We start from the raw sequence: 15816 nt of genomic DNA, 5'->3' as shown, positions 1-15816 counted from the left end.
GTGGTTTTACAGCAGAGCAGGTATCATTTTTAATGAACAAATATTCCTATGTTATTTAAATTATTCCACACTATTGGGAAAAAAGGGGCTTTCTTGCTGACTCAGTGGTAAAGAATTCACCCGCCAATTCAGGAGCTGTAGGCTCCATCCTTGGGCGGAGAAGACCCCCTAGAGGAGGACATGGTAATCCACTCCAATATTCTTGCCGGGAAAATCCCATGGGCAGTGGAGTCTAGCAGGCTACAGCCCATGGAATCGCAAAGAATCAGATACAATTGAAGCAAGTGAGCATGCACAGGAGCTGACAGAAAGGAAAGGTGGGGCATGAGACATGCAGGGTCTTAGTTTCTCAACCAGGGATCAAACTTGTGCACCCTGCAGTGGAAGCATGGAGACTTAACCACGGGGCCACCAGGGAAGTCCAGGAATGCCTATCATGTAGGAAATGATTTACCTGTAATATCTAACTGAATACTTAAAACTCACACCAATTAAAAGATGAGATATCTGTGGCTCAGAAAAACTAAGTAACTTGCCCAAGTTCACCCATTTTGGAAGCAACTAAGTAGTTACTTGTCCAGGAAAAAAGTCAATAAAGACAATAGAATATCATCTGAGCTTCTGAAATTGTTACAGTATTACTCAAATAATTAGACAATTAAAAAATGTTAAAGTCAAGGAGTCAGTTTTTTTACAAACAGGCAATTATAAATAAGGAAGGCTTTCCCTCAAGCAGTACAGGTTATTTAAGGGAGAACTTCATTGTGAAGAAGATAAATGTCAGGTTGTAATAAAAAAAATATTCACACACATGGAAACATGAAAGAAGCATCTGAATAAAGGCATGCCTAAATATTTCCAGTGGGTCCAATTATGCAACTAGCAGACATTCCTTACTTCTTTTTAGTCTCTATGACATGATCAGTTCTTTCTGTGGCAGTAGATGCAGAAGCCCCTGAAGACCAGAGAGTGCCTCCTATGAATAGAGCTGAACATGGGATAAAGTTCCCTTAGCTTTCTCAAGATATATGGTGATGAATTGAGAAGATCATTCCATTATTTTTCTTTCCCAAACTTTTCTTAAAGCTTCTTTCACATCCTTGTTTCTCAAAGAGTAGATAAGGGGGTTGAGCAGTGGGATCACCACTGTGTAGATCACAGCAACTGTGCGGTCTTGGGTCAGAGAGTAGCTGAACCTGGGGCGCAGGTACATGAAAAGTGTTGTGCCATAGAAGAGGCACACAGCAGTGAAGTGGGAAGCACAGGTGGAAAAGGCCTTGAACCTGCCCTGGGCTGAGTTCATTCTCAGGATGGTGATGAGAATTAAGAGGTAGGAGACCAAGATGGTGAGGGTACAGCTCAAAAGGTTGAAACCAGCAAAAATGAAGAGCAAGATTTCACACAGTGAGGTGTCCACACAAGACAGAGACAGGATGGGTGGTCCATCACAGAAGAAGTGAGTGACCACGTGAGTACCACAGAATTTCAGACTAAAGATACAGCTTGTGTGGATCAGAGAATTAAGAAATCCCACACCATAGGATCCCACAATCAGAGAGGCACAGACCGTAGGAGACATGGCAATTGGGTAGAGCAGGGGGTTACAAACAGCCGCATAGCGGTCATAGGCCATGGCAGCAATGAGATAACATTCACTGGTGGCAAAACCCGCATAGAAAAACATCTGAACCATGCAGCCTAGATAGGTGATCACCTTCCTCTTGGCCAAGAAGTTCACCAGAGTCTGGGGGACAACCGTGGAGGAGTAGCAGAAATCCAAGGAGGAGAGGCTCTTCAGGAGGGAGTACATGGGTGTGTGCAGCGTGGCACTTACATGGATCAGAAGAAACATGACTAGATTCCCCAGCAGCGTGATAGTGTACATGCCCAGGAACACCACAAAGAGCAGCTTCTGGAGCCAGGGGTCACTGGTGAGCCCCAAAAGCTCAAACTCAGTCCCTTGGCTCAGGTTGGTCCCTTCCATATTTCTTCAGTGCTCTGCGACGTGGAAAGAGAGGGCCACCAGAAAGAAGTGGAACACCCAGGGGCTCTCACTGGTTTAATTCTGCCCTAAGGACAGCCTTCTGAAGATTGCTGTCACCGAGGAAGTCTGGCTTCGTCAGTGGAGTTCTGTCATAGAGAAATTCTCCTCAACTTGGCTGATTAGTCAGTGAGGAAGCATTACTTGAGCAGCAATGGAAAATAGAAAAGAAATATACACAATTTGATTTCTTAGGGATCTTAAAAAATTCTAAATAATGAAACAATTACTTACCAAAAATTTATTGACCATCTTCTATAAACTTAAATCTATGTTATTCCTGTCAGGAATTCAAGTATGTCTGACTTCAGGAAGCCTATATTCTAGAGATTATGTATTTTGTGTTTAAGCACACAAGTTTTGGCATCCGACTGGCAAGGTTCCAAACTGAGACCTCACCATTAGCCAGCTGTGTAACCTTGGGAATGTTACTTAACCTTTCTTCTGATTTTCAGTTTTCTGTAAAACAGGGATAACAACACTAATCTCCAAAGATTACTGTAAAAATTCAATGAGTTAATTTATGTAAAGCCCTTGAACAAAGCCTGGCACTTTGAGAAAGAATGTTAGCTTTGATTATTCTTGTTGGAGAGAGAGATCTAACACAAAACTAAACAACAATAAAAATAAATAAATGAAACAGTGACAAGATTTAGCAAACAACCTACCACCAAACAAAACAGAAGAGAAACGTGTACTAAGTGAGGGTGACTAAACAAGCCTTCAGAGGATCCGGAGAATTCTAGAGGAGTGGTGGGTGGTTCGTAGGCTCAGCTATAAAATTGCCTCTCAGAACTTGGCACAAGTCAAGCATTATTGTGGACTCTAAAGGTGATGGGGGTTGGGATGTGGAGAAATAGGGGTGGTAAAAGGCTGCAGGGTGTACAGTGAGACCTTGCACTCCAGAGTATCAGCCAAGGAGAAAATGTCACCCTTCCTTCATGAAGGCACCATCATTTCCAGTGAATAGAATCACCTTGTTCTCAAGGGGTGTTGGGGCCAGCAGGGAAGGAATAGCCCCTCCCCAGGACTAGGGCTTTGTAAAAATGCCTTTTACATGCAGAAAATGAATAAAGTCATGATGTACTCTTGAGAGTCCCTTGGACTGCAAGGAGATCCAACCAGTCCATCCTAAAGCAAATCAGTCCTGAATATTCATTGGAAGAGCTGATGCTGAAGCTGAAACTCCAATACTTTGGTCACCTGCTGCGAAGAACTGACTCATATGAAAAGACCCTGATGCTGGGAAAGATTGAAGGCAGGAGGAGAAGGGGACGACAGAGGATAAGATGGTTGGATGGTATCACCGACTCAATGGACATAAGTTTGTGTAAACTACAGGAGGTGAAGATGGACATGGAGGCCTGGCATGCTGCAGTCCATGGGGTCACAAAGAGTCAAACACGACGGAGCAACTGAACTGAACTGAACTGAACCACCTGAACCCCACACTCTCTCCTGCTCCACTGGCTGCTCTGTTCCTGAATCACCTTGGGCTCTGGGGTCAGATGAGTACCCTGTGCTCTTTGGTGAGGATCCTCAGTTGTGAAGACTTTGAAACCAGCAGATGTGATTGCAGAGGCTAGAAAGGAAAAAAACTGAGCCCCCTCCTCCTGCCCTGAGGAGTAAATAATGGAGCTATGAAGGATGTTGAGAAGATTGCAGAGAGGAAAGAGCTGTCATGAACAGGCAAAAGATTCTAGTTTGTCCCATTGGCAAACTTTCCAGAATCAGCAAAGTGCCAGAGCAGGGGAAGACTCTGGAATATGGATAACTAAGTTTATCCATAAATTTGTTGAGGGACGTCCCTGGTGGTCCAGTGGTTAAGATCCTCTGGTTAAGGATCCAGTGATTAAGACTCTGTGCTCCCAATTCAGGGGGCCTGGTTTTGATCTCTAGGCAAGGAACTAGACCCCACATGCTGCAACTAATAGCTCACAAGCTGCAACTAAAGATCCTACATGCCACAACTAAGACTTGGCACAGCCAAATCAATAAATGAAATTTTTAAAAAATATTAGCTATCAAGTAGATACTGAAGGCACTATGGCTATTGATGGAACGTTGTGAGCGGTGACTGGAAGAAATCATTGTAATGCCCAAAGAGATAAGATGCTCTAATAAAGTTGCAATACAAAATCCAAGAGGACAAATTTGAACACAGGGTACTGACAACATCTTTTAGAGCACATGGAGCATAACTGACTTATTTGCTGTCACTGAGATGTAACATTTCAGCCATTCTGAACCCAACAGTTTCTAGTTTATAATAAACCCTATTATTGCAGGATTGCAGACAGCCCCAGATTTGGGTTGCAAATGTCATTGACCCTATTGGTGTCAAAAGCCAACTCAGCTTCAAGGCAAATTACAAGAACTTTAAAGAATTAACTGTATAAATCTCAGGATGAAATAACTTACAGGAACTTCAAGAAATTGAGAAATGGTTATTATGAGTGAAGTAGAACTTAAGACCCAAGTTCACACCTTCTTCAATAGGTGGTTTCAGTGTAGGTAACAGGTCTGCAAGTACTTCTCTGATTAAAAGAGTAGACAAAAGCTGGGAAGAGTAGGGATGCAGCCAACACTCAGGCCGGGAGGTGGGATAGAGAAGAGTAGGGTAGGGGGTAATGCAGTGGTAGCTGAACAGAGCCTCTGATTTATTACTTGCTTTATATCTACTCACTTTCTCTTCTTCTCCCCTCTCCTCTGTCATCCCTCTTCTCCAGTCTGCACTAAATTCAAAACTATTCAGAGTATAGAGAGTTAGTCAAGCAAGGGATTGTGGACAAACTGACATTTCTGACAGTCTTTCAAAGGATGCTGGAGTGGGGTCTCCATGACAGTCCAGTGGTTAGGATTCCTTGCTTCTAATTCAGGGGGCACAGGTTTGATCCCTGGTCGGGGAACTAGGATCCCACATGTTATACAACATGGCCAAAATAATAATAAATAAATGGAAGCAGTTCATCTTGGCGGGGGGAAAGGATGCTGGAGTAACCACTATTTCTATTGGCTGTAGTTTATACCTGTGAATGGAAACTAGGAAGAAAACTTGAGTGGTCTAGTCTAGTCATGGTGGGTGGAGTGTTTAGGAGTGAGAGCAGGTGCCAGGGGCCTGTAGATGAGGGAGGAATAAGCAAGGGGTTTTATTATACCTGTTTCTTTGCCTTCCTCCTTAGGATAACAGAGTGGGAGTACAACGGAGAGCAGGCTGCCAGAGGGAGCAGCAATGACCCCAAACAATGGTTCTGAAGCGTTAAGGCGCTCTGCCCATTGTTCCCTGGAGAAGTTTGCTGCATGTGCAGATTCTAGGTACCAGCCTCAGAAAATGTGATCTAGTAAATCTAAAGCCAGGCCCCCAAATCCGGTGAATCTGAAATAGGTGATCACTGACCACACTTTGAGAAACACTAAACCATGGAATATCTTCCCTTGAGCCACATATAAATATCCTTTTCTGAGTTGCTAGAATTCTCCATGTTCTAGAAAATCAGATCAGCCTGTAGGAAAAGGTGGTTGTCCTGGACATTCCCTTCCTTCCAGAAGACATATCAGTAGTTAACAATTCCCAGAAATCTGAATATTACTTGGTGATAGTAAAGTACCAATGAATTTCCTCCTTCAAGTTTGCTTTAGATGTTCATAAGAAAACCATTTAATTCCAACAGAGCATGTGACTTGGTGGCAGAGTTGTTGCTCTGGAGGTCAGAACACAATCTTTCATTAGAAAAACAGTGATGACAAAGCCAGACTCATTGGGTCCATAGACTGAGCCTGGGGATCAGAGCCTGCTACCGACTTTAACCTCTCACGTGGTGAGGGGAGGGAGGCAGTCCCCACCCTGAGAGGCACTCACAGCTGGTCCCGTACACCCCAGAGCCATCTTTTCCCATGGGTGGCCCATGAGTTCATAGCTGGGGAGGATGTTGCTTTCATTAATTAGGGCTTAGCAGGCAAGTGAAGAAGTAAGAATAATTGGCCCCATATAGATCTATTAATGCATTTGCAAAGTTACTGAGTTTCTACCCTTGAGATATCTGGTGACTGGGACACTGGGAATAAAGGGAACAGATCCATACCAGATCCCTGCCAATACACTGATCAGTAGCCCCAAAGGACCTGTCTACCTCAACCCTGAATTGAACTCTTATGTAATTATTATCTGTATTTCTTCTATGCAGGAGAAACAAGTTTTTATAGTTTTTCTTTCCTTTATTCCAGTTTCCCAGTGTACACAGTGACCTAGACTACAGTGTAGGATGACCTCTCTGTCCATCAAGATCATAATAAAATTAGAGGTATGTGATTTACTTAACACATACTTGGGATTTTCTAGAGATAGTTCTGTTATCAATTTCTAATTTAATAGCATGTCATCAGAGGACATGCTTTGTATGACTTGAATACTTTTGCATTTATTGAGACTTGTTTATGGCCCAGAATATGGTGTATTTTGATGAATATTCCATGACCACTTGAAAAGAATTATATTCTGCTAGGTCAAGTGGTCTATCATTTCCAATTACCTCATGTTGCTTAATAGTGTTGTTCAAGTCTACTATATCCTTTCTAATTTTCTGCCTACTTTTTCTACCAAGAATTGAAAGGGGAGTACACTGAAATCTCTAACTATAATTGTAAATTTTTTTTCTTGCAGTTTTTCAGTTTTGCTATCATGTATCTTGAAGTTTTGTTATGAGGTACATAAACATTTAAGATTGTTATGTCCTCTTGATAAATTTTCCCACATACATTATAAAAATGACCAGGAGCTGAGAATCCCTGGGGCCATCTTGAAGGCTGGCTATCATAGTCCTCCCTCTGGCCCTCACTGATTCTTGTTCAACTTATACATGAATATATGCTCAAAATATACTCACACCTCCCCAAAATCATGTTCCATTACAGTATCAGCTCAAAGTCCACAGTCACATCATCTCAATCAGGTATAACTGAAGTATGGTCCCTCTGTAAGAGTATCTTGGCTACAGTTCCTCTCAGTCTTAAGACTGGTGAGCTAAACACAGAAGTTACATCTGGCTTCTATACACATAAAACATATACTGGCAGGACAGGTATGGGATAACCTCTGTAGGAAAAAATGGGGGGTGGGGAAAGGTAGGCACACAAGAGTCACTGAGTCACAAAAATTCTAAAATCCAGTAAGACACTTGTTGGCAAGTCCTTGATTAGGACTCAAATCCTAAAAATAATTGTCTGTGGCTCTTGGTTCCACTTGGAGATTATAGTTTTCCTCACTAAATTATCCTTCACTTTATATGAAAGCTAGCCTATGTTTGTAAGCTGAGTAGTTTTCTTAGCTTGCTTCCTCACTGAAGGGGTTTGGGGATTGAAAGGCTTCTCTTCATTTTTTTCTTACAGTTCAGTCTGGTGGTGGTTCTGTCATTGTGACATTCTTAAAAAATTGGGAGTCTTCTCTGACTCTTATTAACAAATCTCTCTTAACACAGCCGTCTGCCTTGAACCTCTGCTGTGACTGTTGAGGACTTGTGCTCTGAAACTTTTTGGAAGTCCTATCATTTAACTGAACCATTCTCTGAGGCACTACCTTAGATCTTTCTAAAGTCTTTTTGGTTGTTGTTATACTTCAATTTTTTTTTCTTTTCTTTACATGAATCAGCCATGGATTTACATGTATTCCCCATCCCGATCCCCCCTCCCACCTCCCTCCCCATCCCATCCCTCTGGGTCTTCCCAGTGCACCAGCCCTGAGCACTTGTCTCATGCATCCAACCTGGGCTGGTGATCTGTTTCTGACCCTCAGTTTCATCTTTGTTATTTATTTGGCCATGAGACACTTGAGGGATCTTAGTTTCCTGACCAGGGATTGAACCTGGGCCCCCATCAGTGAGAACATTCAGTCCTAACCACTGGACAGCCAGGGAATTCCCAGATTGCCAATTTCATTAGGCAATTCATATTTTCTACCATCTACATTACTGAAGGCACCAGTGTTGCTAAACTCTCTGCAACTGCATAACAGAGATTTTTTTCCCTCTCAGTTTCCAATAACATTTTCCTCATAGTCATCTAAGTTGCATGTTTATCTTTATTGGCAGTCTTCTCAAAGATTATCAGAATTTTGCTAACAGTCTCTTCAAGGCATTTTAGACTTTCAGTGATCCTCTCCTCAAAGTTCTTTCAGCTTCCTCCCACCGTACTGTCAAAGATGCTTATAATTTTTTAGGGTTTTGTTAAATCCACGTCTCATTTCCATTTACCAAAGTCTGTTTTATTATCTATTGCTTTGTAATAAACTGTCCTAAAATTTAGCAGCTTAAAAAAAACAATAAACACTTAGTATTTCACATAATTTCTATGGGTCAAAAATTTGAGAGACCTTGTCTTTCTCACTGAGTTGCAGTTAAGATGTCGATTGGAGCTTTTGTCAGTTGAATCACTGGAGGATCTGCTTACAAGATAATTCACTCACTTGACTGTGTTGATGCTGTTAGCAGGAGACCTTAGTTCTACACATGGATATCCCCACAAGACTCTGTCTCCACCTGACATGATGGCTGCCTCCCTGCAGAGGAGGTGAACAAAAGAGTGCAAGGAGAAAGCCACAGTGTGTTATAAGACCTTGGAAGCCTCAGAAAGCACACACTATTACTTTCACAATATTCTGATGGTTACTCAGGTCAGGTCTACTAAGGACTGGTAAGGGCCAAGAGGGCCGGCTATCATATTTGGAAATTAAGAGGGAATCAATTCAGTGTCTTGAAAACTATGATTTAAAGGGAAAGAATCAAACATTTATTCTGCATTTCCTATGTGAACTACCGCATCTAAAATATAAAGACAATGAAAACTCAAAAGTAAAAAACTGAAAAATATATATACCATGCATATTTCAACAAAAAAATCTAATTTAACTATGCTAATGTAAGTTAAAGTAGACATTAAAGGAAAGAGCTTTAGGAGAGACTAAGGGCATTTCATAATAACGAAAGGGCCAATCCAACAGGAAGATGTAATAATCCTAAAATTAATATGCATTTAATAACACAACCTCAAATATATATAAAGCAAACTGATAGAACATAGGGTGAAACAGATTAAATTACAATCATAGTTGGAGATTTTAACACATCTCTGTCACTAAATGATGGGACAAACTGACAGAAAATCATAAAGGATATGAATGAACAACTAATGAAATTGATATACATAAAACAGTGCACCTACAAATCACAGAATGCACATTCTTCTAAAGCAATATATGCTTTGGATATTTACCAAAATGGAACATACACCTGGCAATACAGTAACTCTTAACACATTTCAAAGCAATGAAATTATAAAGAGTATGTTCTCTGAATGAAGTGGAATTAAACTATAAATTTAAAAGATAGTTACAAAATCCTGCTGAGAAATTAAATAATAGATTTAAGAAATTAAGCAATAGACTGACTTCTACATAACCAGAATTAAAAGAGAAATCACACTGTTAATGAGATACAACAAAGATTTAAAAGATACAAGAATATTATGAGTAATCATCCCAGTAAATTTAAATTTAAATAAAATAGAAAAAAAATCCTTAAAGAGCATAACTTATCAAAACAAAGAGGAAATAATCAGAATAGTCCTAAAGCTAATACAAACTTTAATCCATTATTAAAAATTCCCTATAAAGAAAACTCTAGGCCCAGATGGCTTTATCAGTAAAATTTCCCAAATATTTAAAGAATAAATAACATCTATATTACACAGAAAATTCCAGGGGATAGGAAAAGAGGAAATTCTGTTTAATTTATTGTAAGAGACCCATATGACCTTGACAACCAACACCTGGAAACAACACTAAGAAAGCAACCCCAGGTCAATTTCTCTCATGAACACAGGGACAAAAACCCTACATAAAATATTTGTGTGTGTGTGCTCAGTCATGTCTTTCTGTCTGTGGCCCCATGGACTGCAGCACACCAGGCTGCTTTGTCCATGGAATTTTCCAGGCAAGACATCTGAAGTGAGTTGCCATTTCCTCCTCCAGGGGATCTTCCCAACCCAGGAATCAAACCTGTGTCTCTTACGTCTCCTGCATTGGCAGGTGGATTCTTTACCACTAGTGCTACCTGGGAAGCCCCAAATAAAATATTAGCAAAACAAATATAGTAATATATAAAAAGGGTACATATTACATCAAATTGATTTTATCCTAGGACTGCAAAGTTGATTTAACATTCAAAATAGAATCTAAACAAGGGGTACAAATGAACTCATTTACAAAACATAAGTAGAGTCACAGATGTAGAAAACAAACTCATGGTTATCAGAGTGTAACGGGGGAAGGGATAAATTGGGAGACTGGTATTGACATATATACATTACTATATATAAAATTGATACTGAGACCTACAGTAAGAACCTATGGCACGGGGACTTAATGCACAGGGAAATCTACTCAACACCCTGATGGCCTAAATGGGAAAATAATCTTTAAAAAGAATAGATATACGTGTATGTAAAACTGATTCACTCTTCTGTACACCTGAAACTAATACAACATTGTAAATCAACTATACTCCAATAAAAATTTTAAGAAAACATTTAAAATAAAGGCTAAAATACATAATTGTCACAATTAATGGAGAGTAAGCGTTTGATAAAACTTCATATTCACTCATGATTTTTAAAAATCTTTGCAAACTAGTGATAAAAAAGAATATCCTTAATCTAACAAAACATAAATACAAAAACTTTACAGCAAGCATCATGTTTATTGGTTTTATTAAAATCTAATAAATAGTAAAAACTTTCTCCCTGAGATCAGGAATGAGACAGGGTTATCCTCTATCACAATTTTGATTCAACAATGAACTGGACAAATTCTATCAGTAGTGTGTAATAGGCAAGAGCATGAAATAAGTTTTGGAAAAGAAGAAACAAAACTTATTATTCACAGACAGCGTGATTGAATACATAGAAAGTCCAAAATGAATCTACAGAATTCAAAAGTTAATTTAGCAAAAACCTGAATCCAAAGTTATAAAAATAAATTATTGGAAAAAGTTATTATAAAATAAAACATCTTAAATGATAGCATTTACCTTGGTATCCAAAATTAATTCTAATGAAAGTGCAAGTAGATGGGGAAACAGTGACAGACTTTATTTTTGGGGGCTCCAAAATCTCTGCAGATGGTGACTGCAGCCATGAAATTAAAAGACGCTTACTTCTTGGAAAAAAAGTTATAATCAACCTAGACAGCTATTAGAAAGCAGAGACATTACTTTACTAACAAAGGTCCATCTAGTCAAAGCTATGGTTTTTCCAGTAGTCATGTATGGAAATGAGAGTTGGACTATAAAGAAAACTGATTTCCTTGTTGGTGGTGGTTGTTGCTCAGTCATTAAGTTGTATCCAACTCTATGACCCTGTGGACTGCAGCACTCCAGGCTCCTCTGTCCTCCACTATCTCCCAGAATTTGCTCAAATCCATTAGAAGTTGAAGCTGACTTTTACTTTTCATCCTAAAACTTTTATAATATTTTTTTGCTGTAGTAAAGTCTAATTTTAAAAATAAAATTGCTTGAAATTTTAAAGAGAAAAAAAAAAAGAAAGAAAACTGAGTGGCGAAGAATTGATGCTTTTGAACTGTGGTGTTGGAGAAGACTCTTGAGAGTTCCTTGAACTGCAAGGAGATCCAACCAGTCCATCCTAAAGGAAATCAGTCTGGAATATTCATGGAAGGACTGATGCAGAAGCTGAAACTCCAATACTTTGGCCACCTGATGCAAAGAACTGACTCATTTGAAAAGACCCTGATGCTGGGAAAGATCGAAGGCGGGAGGAGAAGGGGACGACAGAGGATGAGATGGTTGGATGGGGATGGCAGTGGATGAGATCGTTGGATGGCATCACTGACTCAATGGACTTGAGTTTGGGTAAACTCTGGGAGTTGGTAATGGACAGGGAAGCCTAGCGTGCTGCAGTCCATGGGGTCACAAAGAGTCAGACATGACTGAGCGACTGAACTGAACTGAAATAATGAAGTACATGAAAGCTACTAAATAATATTAAAAGAACTAAAGAAGACTCAAAATTATAAAAATTCATTCCATTTGATCTATAGATTACATTCAACCCCATTCAAAATTCCAACAGTTCATCTTTAGAAATTGCAAGCTGATTTTAAAATTATTACAGGTTTTTAAAAAGGCCTTCCTTGATTCCTTAAAAATCTGGAAATAGAACAGCCATATGACCCAGCAATCCCACTCCTGGGCACACACACTGAGGAAACCAGAACTGAAAGAGACATGTGTACCCCAATGTTCATCGCAGCACTGTTTATAATAGCCAGGACATGGAAGCAACCTAGATGCCAATCAGCAGACAAATGGATAAGAAAGCTATGGTACATATACACAATGGAATATTACTCAACCACTAAAAAGAATACATTTGAATCAGTTCTAATGAGATGGATAAAACTGGAGCCCATTATACAGAGTGAAGTAAGCCAGAAAGATAAACACCAATATAGTATACTAATGCATATACATGGAATTTAGAAAGATGGTAACAATAACCCTATATGCAAGACAGAAAAAGAGACACAGATGTATAGAACAGACTTTTGGACTCTGTGGGAGAAGGCTAGGGTGGGATGATCTGAGAGAATAACATCGAAACATGTATATTATCAAGTGTGAAACAGATCACCAGTCCAGGTTAGATGCATGAGACAAGTGCTCGGGGCTGGTGCACTGGGATGACCCAGAGGGATGGGATGAGAGGGAGGTGGGAGAGGGGTTCAGGATGGGGAACACATGTAAATCCATGACTGATTCATGTCAATGTATGGCAAAAACCACTACAATATTGTAAAGTAATTAGCCTCCAACTAATAAAAATAAATGGAAAAAATAAATAAATAAAAAGGCCCTCCTCAAATCCTGTCTTTATCCAAAGGACTGGTAAAGGGGTGGCCTAGGAGAATAGAAAATCTTTTTGCAATATTCACACTACTCCAGTCACCAAAGCAAAAAATGCAGTCAGCAATCCTGAATAAGGAATGTAGAATTCCACCTCATTCAGTAGTAGTGAGGCACCATTCTCTCTGCAGAAGCTGAATGGAGGGTCTAGACTTCCATTCCTGCCTGACAGTAACAAAGTGCCCCTCTGAAGACTCATGATGTCAGTAGCGGCTTAATCAAAAGTCTAAATTTCTACCCCTACCCAGCAGTAATAAAGCATTTCTCCCCGTGTCAGCAGAGGCTGAATGGAGAGCATGAATTTTCACTCCCACCCAGTGAAAAAAAGAGGTGCCTTCCTTACTCCCAACCAGGAAAGGTGTCATTGGAGGCCTGCTAAAATACAAGATGTAAATAAGATTTAGAAAATCATAAAATAATACCTAGTCAGTCCAGAGTACAACAGAAAAACCACTTGTCATACCAAGAACCAAATGAATGCCAAAATAACTAACCAGATGAACACCAAAATAACACTGATGTTGGAATTATCTGAAAAAGATTTTAAAGCAACTATCATAAAAATGCTTCAATGAGAAATTATAAATAAGCTTAAAACAAGTGAAAGAACAGAAAATTTCAACAAAGAAATAGAAAATACAAATTAGAACAAAATTGTATTTCCGTTGGCAATCTAAATTTCCAACTTAGAACTTAAAAATAAAATAACTGAAATTTAAAACTAACTGAATGGGCTAAAATAGTACAAACAGAGATGACAGAGGAAAGAATATGTGAATGTGAAGACAGAACAATAGAAGCTACCCTATCTAAACAACAAACAGGAAGAAAAGAGATAAAACAAACACAAACAAAAAAAACTCTCAGGTACTTGTGGGACAATAACAAGAGATCTAGCATTTGTATGATCACAGTCCCAGAAGAACAGAAAGAGAATGAGAATGTCTTAATTAAAAAAAAAAAAAAAAAAGGCTACATTTCCCCCAAATTAGGTGACAGGCATAAACCTACAGATTCAAAAAGCCTAGCATATAATTCCTAACAAGATGAACCCAAAGAAAAATCATACCCAGAACATCATAATCAAACTTCTGTAAACCAATAAAGAAGAAAACATCCTGAAAGCACCCAGAGAGAAAAAATGCATTACCTACAGGGGAATAAGAATTCAAATGTTATATTTCTCATGAGAAATCATGGAGGCCAGAAAGAAGTGGTACACTTCAAGTGCTGGAAGAATGGTGAAACTTGAATTCTTTATCCAGAGAAAATACCCTTCAAGAAGGAAAATTAAATAGACATTTTCAAATGAAAGAAAACTAAGAATTTTTGTCAACCAACCTAAGCACAAAGCAAGATCTTTGAAAAAGGATCTTGATCTTGGAACATTTGTAATGAAGAAAAAGACAATGAAAAAAGTAAAAATATGACTAAACATAATACAATATCCTCTTCTTGAATTAAAAAAAAATTCTGTTTGATGGTTGAAGCAAAAACAAAATTGTCTGTTGTGGTTCTCTATGTAGGTAAAGGAAATATTTAAGACAACTGTATGATGAAGGAGCATGGTAAAGGGATCTAAATAAGGTAGTTTTCAAAATTTTGCTCAAAATGGTAAAGTAAAAATAGTAGACTGTGATCAGTCTTTTATGTATAATGTAATATCTCAGCAATATCTAAAACACTACACTTAGAGGAAAACATAGGTAGAACACTTGATGACATAAATCAAAGCAGGATCTTCTATGACTCACCTCCTAGAGTAATGGAAATAAAAACAAAAATAAACAAGTGGGACCTAATTAAACTTAAGAGCTTTTGCACAGCAAAGGAAATTATAAGCAAGGTGAGAAGACAACCCTCAGAATGGGAGAAAATAGCAAATGAAACAACTGACAAAGGATTAATCTCTAAAATATACAAGCAACTCATGCAAGTTAATACCAGAAAAACAAACAACCCAGTCAAAAAGTGGGGAAAAGACCCAAATGGACATTTCTCCAAAGAAGACATACAGATGGCTAACAAACACATGAAAAGATGCTCAACATCGCTCATTATTAGAGAAATACAAATCAAAACTGCAATGAGATAGCACCTCATACCAGTCAGAATAGCCATCATCAAAAAATCTACAAACAATAAATGCTGGAGAGGGTGAGGAGAAAGGGAACCGTCTTACACTGTTGATGGGAATGTAAATTAATACAGTCACTATGGAAGACTGTATGGGGAGTCCTTAAAAAACTAGGAATAAAACCACCATATGACCCAGAAATCCCACTCCTTGGAATATATCCTGAGAAAACCAAAATTGAAAAAGATACATGTAACCCATTGTTCAATGTAGCGCTATTTACAATAGCTAGAACATGGAAGCAACCTAGATGTCCATCAACAGATGAATGGATAAAGAAGTTGTGGTACCTATACACAATGGAATATTACTCAGTCATAAAAAGGAATGCATTTGAGTCAGTTCTAATGAGGTGGATGAACCTAGAGCCTATTATACAGAGTGAAGTTTCAATCAGAAAGAGAAAGATAAATATCATATACTAATGCATATATGTGGAATCTAGAAGAATGGTATCAATGAATTTATTTGCCAGGCAACAATGGAGAAACAGACATAGAGAACAAACTTATGGACATGGGGGAGAGGGGAGGAGAGGGTTGGAATGTATGGAGAGAGTAACATGGAAACTTACATTACCATGTGTAAAATAGATAGCCAATGGGAATTTGCTATATGACTCAAGAAACTCAAACAGGGGCTCTGTATCAACCTAGACGAGTGGGGTGCGG

The 15816-nt window shown here is 38.9% G+C and overlaps 1 protein-coding gene across 1 annotated transcript; it reads right to left on the bottom strand.

The window, feature by feature from the left end:
• Positions 1 to 1048: 1048 nt before the first annotated feature.
• On the bottom strand, positions 1049 to 2137 carry OR5AU1 (olfactory receptor family 5 subfamily AU member 1). The gene has a single exon (XM_065940125.1). It carries the CDS (start codon positions 1982 to 1984, stop codon positions 1049 to 1051), a length of 936 nt encoding a protein of 311 aa, XP_065796197.1. The 5' UTR covers positions 1985 to 2137.
• Positions 2138 to 15816: the final 13679 nt, after the last annotated feature.

The sequence above is a fragment of the Muntiacus reevesi genome, chromosome 7 (genome assembly GCF_963930625.1).
Source record: "Muntiacus reevesi chromosome 7, mMunRee1.1, whole genome shotgun sequence".
Taxonomy (NCBI): domain Eukaryota; kingdom Metazoa; phylum Chordata; class Mammalia; order Artiodactyla; family Cervidae; genus Muntiacus; species Muntiacus reevesi.
Note: the sequence above shows the minus strand (reverse complement) of the source record. Positions and strands in the feature narration are given on the sequence as shown.